The sequence below is a fragment of the Suricata suricatta genome, chromosome 9 (assembly GCF_006229205.1).
Source record: "Suricata suricatta isolate VVHF042 chromosome 9, meerkat_22Aug2017_6uvM2_HiC, whole genome shotgun sequence".
NCBI lineage: Eukaryota > Metazoa > Chordata > Mammalia > Carnivora > Herpestidae > Suricata > Suricata suricatta.
Window position 1 is genome coordinate 92,293,307 of NC_043708.1, and position 19,199 is coordinate 92,312,505.

The 19,199-nt window shown below is 37.9% G+C and overlaps 1 protein-coding gene across 1 annotated transcript in view; it reads right to left on the reverse strand.

Moving 5' to 3' along the window:
* WDR72 (WD repeat domain 72) overlaps positions 1-19,199 on the reverse strand; it is a 207,942-nt gene that overhangs the window by 161,935 nt on the left and 26,808 nt on the right. The window contains exons 7-15 of the mRNA XM_029952820.1: positions 18,758-18,932; positions 18,033-18,109; positions 16,851-16,970; positions 15,875-16,020; positions 15,395-15,491; positions 10,645-10,786; positions 8,821-9,048; positions 6,156-6,376; positions 2,448-2,643 (exon numbers count right to left, since the gene is read on the reverse strand). Of these exons, the coding sequence (XP_029808680.1) occupies positions 2,448-2,643; positions 6,156-6,376; positions 8,821-9,048; positions 10,645-10,786; positions 15,395-15,491; positions 15,875-16,020; positions 16,851-16,970; positions 18,033-18,109; positions 18,758-18,932 (1,402 nt within the window). The remainder of the gene's footprint in view (positions 1-2,447; positions 2,644-6,155; positions 6,377-8,820; positions 9,049-10,644; positions 10,787-15,394; positions 15,492-15,874; positions 16,021-16,850; positions 16,971-18,032; positions 18,110-18,757; positions 18,933-19,199) is intronic.

Sequence of the window (19,199 nt, forward strand, 5' to 3'; positions counted from 1 at the left end):
AGCCGAAACCAAGAGTCAGATGTTTAGACAGAGCCCCCCTGGGACCTCTAATATGGAAATTCTAAAGCAAACTTTTTCTTTTTAAAGGAAAAAATTTACATGACCAACTATAGAAGATTTCCAAGTTGAAGTATAGTGTGTCCATAGTGGCAACAATACCAATTTCTGTCCATTGACAATTATTCCACTCTTTGCCTACTTCTCTGTGTCTACTCTGAGCCACGGGCTAATGCCTAGAACTGAATGCTCTCCGACTTGCAGTTGTATCACACTAATGAATGGGATTGCGGAGGGAGAAAGAAAAGAATTTCTTCCAACTCTTTCTTTGTCTCAGTCCTGCATCTCTGGGAAGAGGAGTTTGTCATACATGACTTTGGGGAATGGATGACCACTCCTCCGTGGCTTTGACGCTCACAGGATTCCACTAACACTATTTTCTCCTCTTGTTGCTTCAGCCCTAGGGAAGTGATAAGACTTCCTGACACTACCAGTGTCCGGGTGATGGGATCCTCACTATCCATTCCTTATCTGTTCCCTAAGTCCTAGCCATAGTCTTTTCATTAAAGTCTCTTCATTTGACCTACCTGGCTTAGATTCAATTTTCTGCTAAGACCATAACTGAAACACAATATAGGCATCTATTTATGGACATAGAAAGATGTCTGACAGAAAGCAGATCAAAATATTAATAGCAGTTAACTTTAGGCAGTGGGATAGGAGTATCTGTTTTTCTTTATTTTCTGTATTTTTCAAATGTTCTACAATATGTGGTTATGGATTAGGGAGTATAAAAATAAATAATAAAATTAAAATATATTGGGGGAAAAATACAGTTTCAAGAAGTACTAGTGGTTTGGCTTCCCCCCTTTACCACCCACCCCATCAAAAATTACAGAAATAAAAAGCTGCATAGGCTGAGAGCCTGATGGGGCATTGGAACTATAAACACGTGTCAGTGCCCAGAAATGTCTTTTTTCTCACTAGATTCTATTTTCTAGGGAAAATAGGTTTTTAGCAAGTATTCACAATTTCACAATTGAAGACAATGCAATTGCACACATTTATAAGTGCACATGTTTTACAAACTTAGATTCCAGAAGCAGAAATCAAGATTTTACTGCATTCTTTGGCCATATTAATAATAGTTAACTATTACTAAGGACTTAGCACCTATTGGCACTGTTTACAAGCATGGTCAGTATTAGTTAATTTAATCCTGACAGGAAGGTGGTATCATTACTCCCATTTCATAGATGAAGAAACTGACATGCAGTGAAACCAAGTTATTGCCTCAGGCCAGCCTTTGTCAGCAGGTCCTGGAAGCAAACCCAGGCTTTGGAGCTCATTTTATCCATTATACTCAATTGTCACTCAGGTTGACAGACTACCTAAGAATTTGAAAACTCTTCTAATTCGGTGCATGTTGTGCCAAGAAAGACAGGGCCTTCATATTGGTTCACCGCTTATTAGCAATGTAATCTTGCACATGTACAAATTGGAGTTACAAATTCCTCATCCATAAAATGGGGAATAAAACCTCCTCCACCTACCCTAGAAGCTGTGATAATCGAAGGGAAATGAATCTGGAAGGCCATCAGAGCTGTACAGCAAGGAGCAAACGTAAGACAGAACACCAGTACATTAGTCATCATCATTAACGCATGAAAGTCAAATGTAAAGAAAATAGCAATTATTCTGGAGAAGTATGACTCTAAACTATAATATTATAAACTATCCAGCCTGTTAATAACACCCAACACAAAACCAGCACTGAGTCATCAATAAATATCATGCTATGGCTTCAGTGAACTGTACTCGCAAGCACACCCCCTGACTCACGCTCATTAATTGCCTCGCCTTATTTGATAAGTTCCCAGCATCTGGCTGAAATATGTTACTCTCAATCTTATGTTATACAGTAAACCGTTTTTTGTTAACTTTAAAGTTCAAACCATACATTCTCCATAGGACAACATCAAAAGTTCAGTTGAGCCACTCAGTTTTCAGTTTCCCTGACTCAACTTTTTGGATTTTGGTAATTAATTATATTCCATTATAACTGATCATCAATTAGCTCAAAATGTTGCTGAGATCGTGAGTATGCTGAAGAAGGCAGAATTTAATGATAATTTGAGACTAGTAGGACACTACATGTCTCTCTTGTTAATAATTAAAGTAGATAACTTATGTTTTTATTTATAGCTTCCAGAAATATCCGGCTCATTCCTGTGCAGTGCTCTGTCAGCTAATCCTCAGCTGGCCACGATCTGACTTGGGCCACTGTGTTTTATTTCCCACACATGCCTTCAACCAGAGCCGTTAAATGCATCCCAGCCAAGGGTTAAAGCAGTGAGGCGGTCACCATGTATTCTCTGGAACTCTCCTCCCAGCCACATGCTTTGATGCATAAATATGTAAAGAATCAAAGGTGTGAAGTTCCAACTTACCTGTTTCAATTTCCCAGATGTAAGCGGAGTCATCAGCACATCCAACGATGAGAAAGTTCTCAACTGGGTGCCATTTTATCATCCTCACAGGGAAAAGGTGCTTCCGGGCATGCAGGAGGCACCTTTTCCCCTCAAGGTGAAGGAGAGCCACTGAATGGTCACTGCACACACAGCAGATCACCTGATCACTTCTTAGCTATGGCAAAATAAAACAAAACAGAGTTATCTGTAAGTAAATAATCAAATGCTTTCCTTAAAATTAAATCAGGAATTCCCCCCTTGTGACATAAAAATATTTTGTTTAAACAGCATTCAGTACATATATAAAAGGTAGCTACTTTTATGCATGGATCTCAAGTATATTGTAGTATAGAGGTGGAATTTAAGGAAAGGTATTAAGCAGGCTGTGTTTTAGCTTATGGGCAAGTAATAAATTGTATCATGTATCTTGAATGTATCATAGATAAGCTGCTGTATAACGACTGCCACTTCAGATAGCTGTGAAATTAGGTGATTAACTAGTTGGTACTTAACCTTCTAATTTCTGTATAAGTCTAATTACATGAAACAGAAGTTGGGGTTCTGATTTTTTACTTTGCTTATCCATTTGTAGTGTCTTTGTAACTACTATATTGTAAATGATGGAAAATAAGTGCATATGTTAAAAAAATAGTGTTATATTCTAAAAAAAAATAAAAAATAAAGTTACAAAAAAAAACACCATTCAGAAAGTGACATTTCTGTTTTCTACAGGACCTCTTTACATAACACTGTAAAGAGGGGCTTTAAACACCAAGTCGATTTTAAACTCAACAACTTATTAGGAAAGTCAAGAGACACAAGTGAAAAAGAATTCCAAGCCAAATCTACTTATAAGATAAATGAAGAATTTGACCATCACTCAGCAAATTCAGGCAGTGAGGCAGACATCGGAAATAATGCAGAATAAAATAAACCCCAGAACTAATTTGTTGCCCCAAAAAGAAGCTATTTGTAGACACAAGCTTAGGCCCAAGGGTATCATGAGCTGATATTTTCCACTTAGAGCCTCAGAATGTGATTTGGTGCTGTTCCCAGAACTATTCAGATTCTAATCCAAACAGGAAACTCAGTGTAGACACAATCTAAAAGAGGTAAGCATTAGATAGTTCCAACTGAATGCACAGCTTCAAAGATACAAGGACCAAAAATAGGCTCACAGGACAAAGATTCTTAAGATAGTTTTAAAAAAGTCAGCATGTGGTTACCTTGAACGCAGTTTAGGACAAAGACCATCCATCCATGCTGGTAGCTGTGAGGCTAATCTGGGAGGAGTTTGCAGGGCAGGTCTGTGCCTCACCAAGGGGGCCATGTGTTAGTCAGTCCATGACTGGGGGTGGGTGGCGTGGGGTGAGGGAGAGAGAGGGAGCAGGTAGTGACTCTTCCACCTCTTTGTTTCTTCTCTAACCATGGTTGCTATGCGGATGGTCCTGTCTTTACTATGGCACCTAGCCAGGGTTTCAGCTGCTGTGTTTAAAGCTTCTGTTCGGATCCCTTGAGAATATCCCTATGCCCATTTCTGACCTCTTTCTGTGGGGTGATGGGGAGCAAGTTATTTTTCTTAAGTAGGAGACTACAGAAATCCTGAGGTGGGGAAAATCACAAAATGGCAGCTGTGTTATGAGGAACTCGGACTTGTAGAATAAGGCAGATGGCATTGCCTCCCTACTACTACCTGTTAGAGAACCAGCACAACCCACAACTTCTAGAGCTCTATTCTAGGGACTATAGAGCCCAATGTACTTCAGGAAGATTATACTTCTACACAACATGTGAACATACACGCAACACGTGAACGTAGGTCCTATCGCCAGAGGTAGACGTACACTAGAGATGCACACTAGGACAATCAGGTTCTCTTTTCTACAGATTTGAAATTGTAAAGTTAAAAGAGGTCATAGGAAGAAGCAAGAGAAAGAAGTCATCACAAGGGGCACCTGGGTGGCTCAGTGGCTAAGTGTCTAACTTAGTCTCAGGTCATGATTTCATGGTTCACGTGTTTGAGTCGGCACACAGAGCCCACTCTGGATCCTCTGTCCCTCTCTCTGTCCCGCTCCTGTTCTCTCGCTCTCAAAAATAAAAAATACAAAAAAAGGAGCAATCACAGAAAACACACTCCTTTGGATAGGAGACTTGAAGGGTAACCTTCGTTTCTGAATATAAGTTCAAATTGCACAGAGTCCTTGCTGTAATGTTTTGTCTTATATATCTAAACTACTGCCTCTCATGCCCTTTCAGTAAAACCCCTTTTATTTGGCTTGGTTTCAATGAGTTACGGTCTTGGAATTAAGTCATCTATGACTGAGGGAAAAGTAAAAAGAGTCAGGATTTGACTACTGTCTTGGAGCTCTGAGGGGGAAAAAATGGTTAAAGGAGGGAACTTCAGGAATAAAAGACATATCAAAGTATCCCAGATCACCATATGGAAGCCTTTTTTTTTTGTCCCTTAAGTTTATTTCACTGATTTATTTTTTTCATTGTACCTTACTACAAAAACACAGTGTAAGTGTTCTCTGAGTTTACTTTGCAGCTGAATTTTTAAATACTACAGAGAAATAATTTTGGCAAGTCAATCAACTAATTGAAAAACTCAGTAAACTCAAAAGTTAATCATCCATATTTTAACAGAAGATGTCAGCTTTATGGAAGCTGAAGTTAAGTTTATATTGCATAAGAAAATTATATCTGTGAATACCTCCTTTTGTCCTGCGCAAGGTAGATGCTCAGAAATTTGTTAAAGCTGTGTATTTGTTAAACAAATGAAAGAGAGCAAACAAAAATCTATTTAAGAAAAAGAAAATCTAACTATCAGTATTGTTATAAAAGTAAATTATTGAAGGCAAAAGTTATTTTCTAATGTATAGATTTCTACGTATATGAATTGTTTCTATATTGAATGTCAATATATTTTCTTTAAAATATTAATAAGGGGTTCCCGGGTGGCTCAGTCGGTTAAGCTTCTCACTTTGGCTTAGGTTATGATCTCATAACTGAGGAGTTTGAGCCTTGCATTGGGCTCTTTGCTGTCAGCACAGAGCCCTGCTTTGGGTCCTCTGTCCCCATCTCTCTCTGCCCCTTCCCTGCTCTTGCACATGCATATTCTCTCTCTCTCTCTCTCTCTCTCTCTCAAAAATACAATAAACATTTAAAAAATAATAACAAAAATTGTTTAAATTAAATTTAAAATTAAGATAAAGAATTGGGGGGAGACAAAGTAAGAGAATTAAGAGACTCTTCTAAAGTCAGAATTAACAAAATCTTCACTTTACAATCAAATTATTTGCATATGCTGTAATAAGAGTAAAATGCATATAAAAAATTAGAAACGATTTCATAAAATTTACCCAGTTGTAGTAAGGGTACCTAGAACTTTTCTGTGGGACCATGGGTTAATTTTCTTTACATTTTTTAAACATTCTGAAATGTTATATAACCTTTAAGTTAGGGGGACCTGGATGGTTCAGTCAGTTAAGCATCTGACTTGATTTCCACTCAGGTCATAATCTCATGGTTTGTGAGTCTGAGCCCCAGTCAAACTCTGTGCTGACAACATGAAGCCTGCTTAGGATTCTCCCTCTCCTTCTCTCTGTCCTACCCTAGCTCACATGCTCCCTCTCAAAGTAAATAAAAAAGAAATTATGTTGTATTTTTCTGTTTGTGTTAACTTACTCTGAAGTTCTCTGGTGACATCAAAAGACATGTTACTGGACCAGCCTCCAAAAAGAATTTATGCAAAATTTCTTCAGTAAAGATATTCCACAAGATGACACATGAGTCCTGGTCCCCAGACACAAGCCAGCTTTGGTCTAATTTTGAAGAGAGACCATGCGGGTAAAGTAATGAAGTAACGCTTTGGTGATGGCCTTTGAGCACTTTGTGAGGAAGGCAATCTGGAAAACAACCAAACACCAAATAATGAAAAAATTATTTTTGCTCAAGAAATTAAGTGTTAAAGTTTTATTTTATAAAATTTAACCAAGATAAGCAGTTTGCTAAAAAAAAAAAAATTAATGACCAATCCTTGGATGATTTCAAAATGCAAGTGTCTCCTCATAAGCTACATCATGCTTTTGATGAAGCACTAAAGCCATTAGTTCAAAGTCTTCAAGTTCTTTAAGGATGTTAGCAAGTTACCAGTTCCAGTGCCATCAAATAGCAAAGGCTGCTCTAAGAGAGTGAATAATTCATCCATTTAGCTTCGACAAAAATTAATCTCAGAACATCACTGCTGCCCTATCAGTAAGCATAATCAAGTCTAGTATATGAGAAAAGCAAAGTTTCACAGAATATTTTTGCCTCAAAAAATATTAGAGATTATCTAGTTCTACCTCTTTGTTTTACAGAAAGAGTATCTGAGGCCCAGAGAAGTTACATGACCTGAATCCAGGGGTGAAAAAGCACAGCATAATGTTTAAGGGCATAGCTTTGCTATTACATACACGAATGCTTTGGTTTTCTAGGTTTGTCACTTACTGGCGGGGTCACCATGACAAGTTGCTTTTCCCCTCTAAGCCACAGGTTCTGCATCTGACAACCTTGGGACAACAGTAGCACTTATTTCACACTAGACTGTTGTGTAGAATAAATAAGCTAATGTCCGCTGTTTCCAAGCACTGGCACTTGGTAAGGATGTGGCTATTGCATACCATAGCTGTACAGAACATAGAACTACTGACACTCTGTTTCCATACAGCCTCTTACTTCATTATCAGCTAAAGCTAAAACTAAAAAAAAAAAAAAAAAAGAAAAAAATTGGAGAAGACCACAGACCACAAACCCTCTTTTCCCAAATTGAAAGAGTCCTAAAGAATCATTATTACTTCGATTAAAGAATCATTAGTTATTTCACTTCCAGGGGGCACATGCTCACTGTATATCCCCTTAGCAAACCAAGATAAATATTTTTTTAAATTTTTTTATGTCTTTATTTTTATTTTGAGAGAGAGAGAGGGAGAAACAGAATCTGAAGCAGGCTCCAGGCTCTGAGCTGTCAGCACAGAGCCCGATGTGAGGCTTGACCCCATGGACTGTGAGATCATGACCTGAGCCGAAGTCTGATGCTTAACTGACTGAGCCACCCAGGCGCCCCTTCCAAGATAAATATTCATTCAGATATTCAAGTCAAATGTAGATTTCTGTTTGTTATCTGGATAAGAAAAATCATCCTAGGTAGAAAGTGGTAAGGTCTTAAGCTTTTTCACTAACTTTTAAGAGCAGCCATTGAGCCGAGGAGCAGTATTCTCCTCGGTTCATTGCTATTCACTCCTCTCTTCTAGGCAATCACTGAAAACAAGTTAGTAACATTTAGTAAGTAGCCAAAGTCAGCTGAGAACAGTAGTAGGCAGTGTAACAAGGTGTGTCTTCAAAACTGAGACTTGGCCTTATCTCTCTAGACCTTACAGTCTAGCAGGACCCATGCATTAAAAAATATCAGACATCTACACATACCAAAATCTCAATCACTTCCTGCATTTTCCTTCCTTTACATAAGATAACTTACTGCATAATAGTCTTTATTTAATAGGTATTCACTGTAAATGCACAAAAATATATAAGAACATATTTATATTTCATTAACAAAGAAATAAAAATTAAAACAGGAAGATACCATTTTGTTCTGATTGGCAAATACTAAAATGTTTAACAACACACAAAGTTGGCTAAGGTGTGGGGGGCAAAGGCATTTTCATAGGCTGTTAGTGGACACACATGTACACAGATGTTCTTTGGAGAACATTTTACTAAATTTTCAAAATTAAAAATATTCTTAAGTGTTGATCCAGTAGTTCTACTCCTGCAAATGAATACTACAGGTATGACCACATATATGTGCAAAGATGGCTAACTCAGCATTTTCTCTCATAGCCAAATAAAAACTGAAACATCCTTTAATAGATTTTTTAAATGAAAATTTGATTATTATTAGTCATTTCAAATGAATTCATAAAGAATGTGCTCCAAAATATTTTATTAAGATATGTTTCAGGGTATTTTGGTAAAGTGTATAGAATATGCCTCCATTTGTATAATATAATGAAACAAATGCATATACTTGTATATGCAGAGAAAATTTTAAGAAGGATATAAAAAACTTATTAGCAGTTGCCTTCAGTGAAGGGAGCACAAAGATCAAGGAAGAAGAGAAACATATTTTCTCATTGTATAACCCTCCATTTGATTTAAAAAAAAACAAGTTTTGTGTTTTATTTTAACATTAAAATATGTACACATTAATTAGCAAATGTCAGCAAATTTTTTAAGCTTTGGCAATCTTCTTAGTACAGCTTGTTAAAGATGAAGCTTAAATAAATAGGGTTAAATAAAATTCAATGACCTTTTAATAAAGAACCGCCTTCTAGAAGTCCTGCTTTGGCAGCATTCAAAGCCTGGGTAATAAAAATGGTCCCATCTTCGCAGCCACATATTAGTTTATCAAGACTTGAAATATACTCTGATGAAGTGACTACCACTGTTCCAGCCCCAGAGACATGGTCGATAATACTCATGGTATGATGCTTATCAAAATTATCTTGAAGGGTCCAGGTGGCAGTTATTGGAATTTCTAAACGGAAAACACACAAAAAGGGAAAATTTGGCTTATAAATTTATCATAGACATGGAACTGTTATCAAAGCACCATCCCTTGGGGTCCACAGAGGCTCTGTTGCCATCCTAACAGTGGGCTATATGCAGGAAAGTTCTCCTGCCTTCTACTGTCTTTACTCAAGATACTATCTCATTGGTCCTCTGTCCTTCAAGGAGCCTCAGAAGAACAGGTGTATTAGTGCATTCATTTTAGACCTACGTCAACTGAAAAGAACGGAGAAACTCTTGTTGGATGTAAAGCAGTGGTCCAGTCTCCTGAGTTCTTTATTTGTCTCAGCACTGTTAAGAAGGAAAACTGAGGGTCTATTAGTTGTGTGAGGAAAATGGAAGAAATATATTCCTTAAATATTAAGGGCATGAGTATCTCAAAATCATCCCCAGCCCCCAGGCAAATATCTATGAATTACTCAGAGCACTAGTTATCATTCTGTAGAGCTCACTGCCCAAGCATTAGAACTGAGCCTCAAGGAGGCTCAGGAAGGAAGAGAGGCTTGGAGAGAAGGTGAGTCAAAGCCAACCTACTTCTCTATGAAAGAACCCTTAATCTTGAAGTATACATGCCACAGTGACTATGAAAAACCTAGAGCCCAAACCTTAGATAAGCATCAAGAGTTGTCATAGATGTCAAGGTTCTAATTATAAAGAATTACCTGAATGCTTCCTTAATCCCGCTGCTGGCAGTGGAACATACGGGAGAAATCCTAGGGCCACCGTGGCCTTAGCAGGGGCACGGTATACATTTTAATGCTTAATATTGAAAATCTAAAAATCTTTTCCATACACCATACAAAGTTCTAAATCTATTTTTTAACCATTTTCTTATTAACCTAAGACTATTAGGAACCGTTTTGAAAACATTTGGGCCAAAGACACAGAAAATTAAGCCAGTGATTTGTTAAGTAATGGAAGCTTGTGCTTTGGAATTCAAATATTGAGGACCTTGTTTCTGCTGTGCCTCCGACAGTGATTCAGAGATGACTTAATGATTTGGGAATAAGAGAAAAAGATTAAGACAGACTTCCTCTATTTGGAATACCCAAGTCTCAAGAGCCTGAAGATTCTCCACGATAATGTTTCCTTTAGTGATTTCAGTTTTGTATTCTAAGAAAAATGAAAATAAGCAAATGCTAAAGCATCTAATCATTCAAAGAGCCACATGGTTTGCTGGCCAAGTTTCTATCTGTTCCTGCCATTTCAAGCAGCTGTAATAATGCCAACAGAGTACAGGACATGGGCATGACAAATTCAAAAACATGAGTATAGCGTATCAACCTATCCTACATCCATATTGCAAGCATCCATTTCATTCGAGTAAAACATAATTCCTGTTAAATTGATGTTAATTTGAATTATATCAGTTGCATTGTTGTACAAGATTTATAAACATCATGTTTATGCATCCTTTTATGTTGGCATCTAACGCATAGTGTGGTACATGAGAAAATTTGTCTTACTTGTACCTTCATGTTACTCAAATGAGAAAAACACTGAGTTAATTATAAACTAGCTCCCAGAAGACATGTGATTAGAAGTAGATTAGAAACTGTCTTACCTCTAGGAGAACCATCAAACTTGGACACAGGAACATCAGGGATGTGCCACAAAGTAATTCTTCCTGAGACTTCTCCAGAGAATAGTATCTGATAAAAAGGCTCTTTCCTTTCATTCATGTAGCCCATAACAAAGGAGAGCCCCTGGTCCAAAACAGAAGGTTAGCTTTTATGTAGAAAAAAAAGATCTAAATACAAAATGATAACCACTGTTTTCAAATGGAGGCACAAGACTTCATAGATTAACTGTATTGTTTCCTGCTCTTTCAGAAGTTTCAGGTAACTTAAGTGAAATAATCTCTTACTCAAGACAAAAAAGTTTTTATAAAGGAAGAAGCAAAGTCATCAGCTAGACTTCAGAGAGTTAATAAGAATATTTAACCTTTACTTAACATGTTCTGTGTCTGCATTACACATACTATTATTAGGTGCTTTACATCCATTTCGCTAAATAATCCTCACAATAATTCTGTGAAGTTGGCACTATCATGGTCTCCATTTCCCAGATGAATAAACTGAGAGTGCAGAGGTTGATTTACCTAAAGTGATAATGGGTCCAATGTGCTTATGAGTCCAACAGTTCAGACTCAAGAGTCCATGCCTTCATGACCATACTCTACTGTCCACTAAGGAGGCCTGATTTCTTTATGGTCTGTTCAGCTCCAGCTGTCAGTTAAAATAGCAACTAATATATGTATGGTAATTTTGTGTGATTAGTATGCTTTCAACTTTCTATTAACTACTTTACAGATTTAATATATTTTATTTTAAATATTCTAAGAGGTCAGAAATAAAAATGAGTCTGTTACATACAAATAAGTAAACAAATAAATGCTAATATAAGTAAATATATAGTTATAGTTTACGTCAAGATATTATATATTTACGTACATAACGTTAATTTTTCTGAGGCAGAGTATGAATATTGGGCACCAGAGTTCTGGAAGAAATACCTTTACTAGTGTAATGAGTCTAGGATCTCTCTAGTGCCTCAGTGCAATGTAGATGTTCTTTGGGCAGACTTGCATATAGAGATTATGCACAAGGGATCAAAAGATAAAGTGATTGTAAAAACAAAAACTTCTTTTGATGTACAAATAAAAGGCACCCTGGAAAGAAAGCCAACTGCTGGTGCTAGAAGTAAAGAAGCCTAAGAAAGTGATAGTTCCTCATCAGAAAACACGCTTGAAGGTCAGGACTCTGATGTATTATTGGAAAAATTCTATAATGTATCTGTGGAGAATAGTAAAGGCCAAAGCATCGCTGTATTTAATCCTCACAATAAAGCTACAGAGTAAGTAAACGCTGCTGTTATTCCTGTCATGAAGAGAAGAAAACTAAGACAGGAAGTGAATAAGAAAGGAATCCAAGAGCATGCAATGGTCATCCCCCAACATGGGAGCATTGCAGAGGAGAAAACAGTTCCTAGGAAGTTGTTTCTACAGATTTAGAAGGCACTTTCAGGTCTTAATACTTCTCACACCATCACTTTTGGAGGTGTTAGAAATTGTGTTGATACAATTTGGGTAAACTGGCGAACTAGCTGCTCAAACTCTCTTGACCTTGAGGAACCTAAGAACAGACTAGTCCAACTCCCTCATGATTTTGAGACAGAGAGACTGGGTGGTTATGTGTTTCCTGGAGTTGGTGGCAGCAGCACGCTTCCTTTGCCCGGGCAGCTCATGCGAGCCCACACTCCTTGTGGCCTCTGCCCTCGCCTTCGCAGTGTTCCCTCTAGTTACTCTGTTCACCTGGACCCTCCCCTCAGAGCCCTTACCATGTGAACTCTGATTATTTGTCATAGTGCCTGGTATGTACCACAAGGCACACCCGCCCTCCAAGAGGGAATCAAATAGTCCGTAAGAGTGAATTCTCAGGGAGCCTGGGTGGCTTAGTTGGTTAAGCATCTGACTCCTGACTGTGGCTCGAGCCATAACCTCAAGGCTGACGGGACTGAGCTCCACAACAGGCTCCGCGCCAACAGCAGGGAGCCTGCTGGGGATCCTCCCTCTCCCTCTCTCACTGGCCCTCACCGGCTCGCGCGCTCTCTCTCTCTCTCTCTCTCTCGCTGTCTTGCTCTCAAAATTAATAAATAAACATTAAAAAGAGAGATGCCAAGCACCTACTCTATGGGATTGCTGTCAGGATTAATGAATTGTTAAAGGTGCGGTGCTTAGAATGGTGGGTGTCCTGGATTTGGTACATATTCAGTACATATTAACCATTCTTATCCACTTTTCAGAACAAGCACAAAACTTGCTCCAAAGTCCAACTCCCAGACTCAGGCCAAACTGCCTAGGTTCAAATCCTAGGAATTAACATCTCTGAACATGATTTGCAGAGTGAGGCCAGGGTGGGAATGCATGTAAATTATCAAAAATACACATGTAGTGTATATATTTGATAATAATAAGGACTCAAAAAAATTACCCCTCATCATCATTTTTATTACTCTCAGTTTATGCACCCAGTTCCTTACATGAAGTCCTCAGGCCGTCTCTGTCCCAACCACTCTTACCTCAGCCCTGCAGAGTTCCTCCAGAGCTAAGACCCTGGAAGGCCAGGACCTCGTCTCAACACCCAGGACCCCTGCCACAGGCCTCAGTGATCACCTGCTGTGACTGGAAGCTTGGGAAACTCTCACAAAGCTACTGAGAGGAAGGGCTAGTCTCCTTTTGCTACTACAACTCCCTCTTAACATCTTAACATCACAATTGGTATCTCTGGGAACATGTTACGGTCAAACACTGAGATTTAAGTCTAAAGTGCCGTTCCTAAAGAAGAGTGCACTTAATACCACATATTTGTAGGATCACCTTTTCCAAGCTCATCGTACGAATCCAACTTCTCTCCCTACCCCATCAAAACATTACCTTCGATCTTCAGGAGAGACTAAGAAATCTTATATTTAGGGAACATTGGTGATGTTTTGAATAAGGAAACTAATGTCAGACTTTAATTTCTGGCTGGACAAAAGACAAGCAAGGGTGTATGCGTGGGTAGACTGGCTTCCTTAAGTTTCCGATTGTGCTATTCATTTTCCACTGCTTTCCAAGTATTTCCAACTTTTCAGATGAAGAAATGACTGTGGTTGTCTAAACAAGAATTGTTGAGGGGCACCTGGGTGGCTCAGTCGGTTAACTGACTTCAGCTCAGGTCATTATCTTCAGATTCTGTGTCTCTTTCTCCCTCTCTCCATCCTTCTCTCCCCCCCTCCCCTGTCCTCACTCACACAAGTCCTCTTTCTCTCAGAAATAAATGCTTTTTAAAAAAAGAATATTTAAGAATTATTGATAGAAGATCCACAGATAGAAGATCCATAGATCTAGGTCTTCACACTTTGAGAAACAAAATAAGGTGGCCTCCCTAAGATTGGTATTGTTTAAAGTTAATTTGTAATTGCTGTGTTTTTCCTCATGAAACTAATATTTGCAGTTGACTAGAAGATCTTAAAGGACACTACTTAAATTTTAGCTTTTGGGGAAAACTGCTTTATAAAAAGTGCATTCTAGAGCTGAAAGAATGGGCATGCAGGTCCTTTACAAAATAACTAGAAATGCTTTTCTGAGTTAGCTCTTATGATCAACAGCAAAGCGAGACTCAATTGCCACTCACAAATGACCTTTGAAATAGTGTTTGATGCCACAATTCTGAAGTTTACATGTGCCCCAGTGGCATGTAGAGTTCTAATCTTTGGCTGGCAGCTTCTTAATCAAGTTTTTGCAACAAAACCTTGCAGATGTATTAAGGGACAATCAGAGAACTACGTGTTCTCCAACGGCTAAGCTGCCTAATTAAGCAAACCATCACTCCGTAAAAAATAACGTTTCAAATTACATGTTGACACACCAGTAATCCAAAATCCTTATTCTCCAGGAAATACCTCCTTGGATAATTAACTGATAACTAAGCCTACGGGTCAACAATCACAACAACAAGAACAAATCCCACTCTGGATAGCACTACTAAAATAAAATAACTTTAAATGGTCAAGGCTTCCCAGAGTGTCAAAGATAAAATTCAATTAAGTAAAAACACACAATTATATCCTCAACTCTGCCAGGACTCACAATTAAATTTGTTTTAGCAAGAAAATTTATCCAGAAGAATAGCTAAACATACGTGAAAACGATAATATGGAGTTCAAAAAAAGCAGGATATAAGCCATTTGATAAAACAAAAATTGGAGTAGACACATCAAAATGTTAATAACTTCCTGCCAAACCATTTTTCAAAGGATCAGTGAATAATGTGTGTGTGTGTGTGTGTGTGTGTGGTGGGGTGAGGGAGTGAGAGAGAGAAAGAGAGCATAAATATGGCAAAATGTTGATAATTGGTGGTGTATCTAGCAAGAGGGGAGAGAAGTGATCATTGTGCTATTCTGAATCTTTTTAAGTATTTGAAAGTTTTCTGATTAAAATAAGTAAATACATAAAAATACTCCTTGTGAATATTCATAGTGGCAAAATCATGAATTTTAGTTCCTCCACTGTGAGCTTTTAATTTTACTTTTCATAATTTTCTGTAACAAACATATATCAGTTAGTTTACTCCAGCTTTAAAATGTGTATCTTTCGAAGGCAGTGTTTCTCTGCAGTGCTCATTAACAATTAGATTCGATTTTCTGGTTGACAACTTGTGGTGATTTTTCCATTCAGTGTTGTCAAGTCTGACTCCATTACAGACGAGGCAGCATTTATCTGAGACGCGGAGTGAGGCCGCTTGGAGGCAGTCACCGCCTGCTCGCGTTACCTTGGTTTCGGGCACAGAAGCAGAGCTCAGGAGGTGAGGATAAACGGTCTCTCTAAGCACGCCTCCACCAGCAGGGTGTGCGCCCTTTGAAAGCCCGCTGCATGGCGAAAAATAAAAAGCAGAGTTTAGAACTTTGGGGTTCTTTATTCGTTTCTTTTCCTCCTCCCACTTTCAAAAGCCGGAGGGCACCATTCAAGTTTCTAAACTCTAGTTAGAAATTGTTGGGTTAATAATTACAAGTGACTTTTTGAAAACCCAGCACCAGCTGTACAAGTTACACATGCTTAACCTCATTCCTTCATCCCCTGCTGTTTCATACAAAGGCTGAAGCCTCCCCAGCCCAGAGCAAATCTTCTAGTGCCAAAGTTGTTTTGTTCTGGTTTTTGATCAGGGGCGGCATGCAGGGATTTCTCCATAATAAACCTCCCAAAGTTCATTTTCTACCTGAATGTTTTGTATGCCGCTCCCATCTGAGCCCACCTGTTCAGCAGCTGATAGATGTAACTGTGACCGTCTTCTGTCCAGATGATGATTCTGTGAGCAGCGAGCACCTCTCCACCAGCAAAGAACTGCCCACTTCTGCTAACTTCAGTCCGCAGAAGGGAAAAATCACAATAGTCATAAACCTAAAACAAAATTAATGATGCACATTAACAAAAGCCTCTAATCTAATCTGCCAATGAGATGAAAGATAAATTACGCTTATCAAGACTATTTAGATGGCAGTGTTAATACAACAATATATTAAATATTAATAACAGGACACACTCAGGCACCAAGATAATATTTTACTAGTACTTATTTTTTTGGATTTATCCTTAGGTAGGTTTAGTGAATAAGCTTTATACTATTTCAGAATGTGCCCATTAAGCACAGAGACCAAAAATCCCAAAATTTATATATAATTTTATGCTTTATATATGGTAGTCCAACTTCAACTTTTAAAAATGTATTACACAAAAAGTTTACACACAGTAGAAGTCTTTTGTTAGACCATATATTTTATATTTTTCTTCAAAAATATATTATCAACATATAAGTAAGACAGTGTAGTTTTATTAGTTGGGCCAGCTATATATGAAATATTAAAGAGAAAGAGATGCTATCAAATGATAATAACTTAGCTTTCTTTTCTTACTGGAGAGATCAGAGAATATACTCATAAGAAAGGAATGTATATTCCCTAAAAACGAATATAGCAACTATGCAGAAAAAGAACAAAGTCCATAAATAAAATCAATGTATGTTTAGTTTGCTTTTAAATTCCAAAGTTCAGGCATCAAAATTTAAAACAATCCAGAGATAAATGCTCATTATTGTTCAGGTCTGTTACTAATAAAATTAGGATCTACTTTATACATAAAATATCCTGAGAAGCAAAACAGCTGAGTGCAAGGAGAGGAAAAGTGAGTCATAAAAGACAAATAATTCCATTTATCTTGTCATTTTATAATACCTTCCAACATTTAGAAAACACCACCAATAAAAGTCTCTCTGTATATGTGCAAAATCGTATTGCCCGGCAGTTCATGGAACCAAGAAATTTGGATTCCTTCTCGTAGACATCTTGTTTTTCCTTCAAAAGGAATGAGAACACTTTAGTACCAGTTCTAGGTAATTTATACATGACTGTACCGGCAGACTTACTCCCCCATACAGTAGAAGTAGATCAGACCATTTTTATAAACAAACAAATAAACAAACTACCCCAGTTTCCTTTTGAGTTCCCTGAACTAAAAAATCACTTCACAAAAGAAACCATGAACAGGAAACCCACTTGGATTAAAGGATTCCTCATATATAACCATTCGTACAAGCATTCTGTGGGGCACTGGGCCGGATGCTGAGAATGTAAAGATAGGAATAAGTTTCAAATTTTCAGATGTGGCAGAAAGATAAAGCAAAAAAAAGTAACATTTAAAAAATAACTGTAGTACATTAATTGCTAACAATGAAAAATGAATAAGTGCTTTGAAAAACCAAGAGTGGCCAACACAGAACACCTAGAATACCATATTCACAATATGTTTCTGATGGTGCTGGTGTGTATTTCTTGGACTCATTATGGCAGCACAATTTCCAGGCTTCCTCTAGGAATTTCCAAGAAATTCCAAAGGAGAACTCAGAGCATGAAGCAGCTGAAACTATTTTATCATCAGCATAAATGTGATAACTGTTTTTTCATCCACCACCTCAAATAATAGCCTGATGCAGGGAACAGGTGAATCTACTGGACTCCCAGTGCCTGTGACCCCCGCTGTTCAGTCATCTCCTTGCCACTGCTCACAGTCACTCAGAAGAAAGGGGATCTTTCTTTCTGTTGTAAGGGTCAGAAAGATATTCTTCTATGATGGATTTATTTATTGTTATTAAAATGTATGTGTGTGTGTGTGTGTGTGTGTGTGTGTGCCGATAAAACCATTTGTATATGCCCTGAGAACAGGATGGAAGGGTAGTCTAGTTGTCATCAATGCCCGCCCTTTGGAGGAGTGAGGGGAAGTACACAGAGGTAAAATGTATACACGTTTACATTATTTGAACTCTTAAAAATGAGCAGATAACACATTTGTAATTAATTTTAAAAATCAATAAATATGCCTGAAATTGGAGAACAAAGAATGGAGTTTCACAAGCCAACCTGAATGCTGTTGATAGATGAAGAGAGATCCCATACTTTGAGCTCACCGGCTACTGACACCACCAAGAGAGAATCTTCTGTAAAAACAATAAAGGCCAAGTAAAAGTTGCCCACTGTTAAGAGTGGTTGCTGTAGAGATCATTTTACAGTCATTTAAGGATTATGTAGGGTTACATATGGGGAACATATTCAGCATTAGGATTATTTTTCTGATAAACATTTTAGATCAAATTTTAACTTTGTTTCAAAATTTCAAAGTGACCCCCATGTAATAGAGCACACTAAAAGCAGAACCACATTGTGAATAATTTCACTGTCAATATTACATTTTCATATTTCAGAAATAAGTAAAGAGCCAGCGTTCCCTCATTACAGAAATCCAGTTATCTTCTTTACCACATCTAGAAGATAAAGCAAGGCAAAAGTTCCAAGAGTCTTGCTAATCCACCACAGACGCCTGCTTGTCACTCCTGAAATGTCCAATGAACTGGGTCATGGAAACACAGTTCCCTGTTTTCATTTCACGGTGACCTCTTGCTGACTTCCTAACGACTTGAACCACTGGCATAGGTGTTCTCAGTTTTCTTGATCTGGCTTAGAGAACTAACCCCACCAACAGGTAAACATAAAGAAGTATTGTCAACTCTTGCCCAACAGTTCAACAGAGTTCAAAAGTGATCTTTTCATATGCATTCTCTTAGTGCTACATTAGATGCAACTATTACCTTGAATTCTGATGGAGTGTACAATGCACAGGCAATTGATCCAGTCAGGAGACTGAGATGATATAAAAGTGTGAATAACAGCCAAACTTTTAGCATCGATGATAAGAATATCTTGATATTCTCCACAACACAGAAGCCAGCCTTCCCCTGTCATCCGGAAGGGGCAGTGGTAATACTATGGAAACAGAATTCAAAACAAGGATTTAATTATCACTGGCAATTAACATAATTTGGGCTATGGTGAAGACTCCTCTAGATTTTAGTTTTATCATCTATTCAACGAAGGTATTGTTAATGAATAGCAAGTAAAATTTCTTTTAGTTCAATGATTCCACATTGCTAAAGTATTGATCTGGGGCTTGAGTCTCATGTGTATTTCACTATTTTTTCCTGAGAAAAGGAGGGTCTTTTTAGGAAGAAGGAATCTTATTCCAAGTCATAG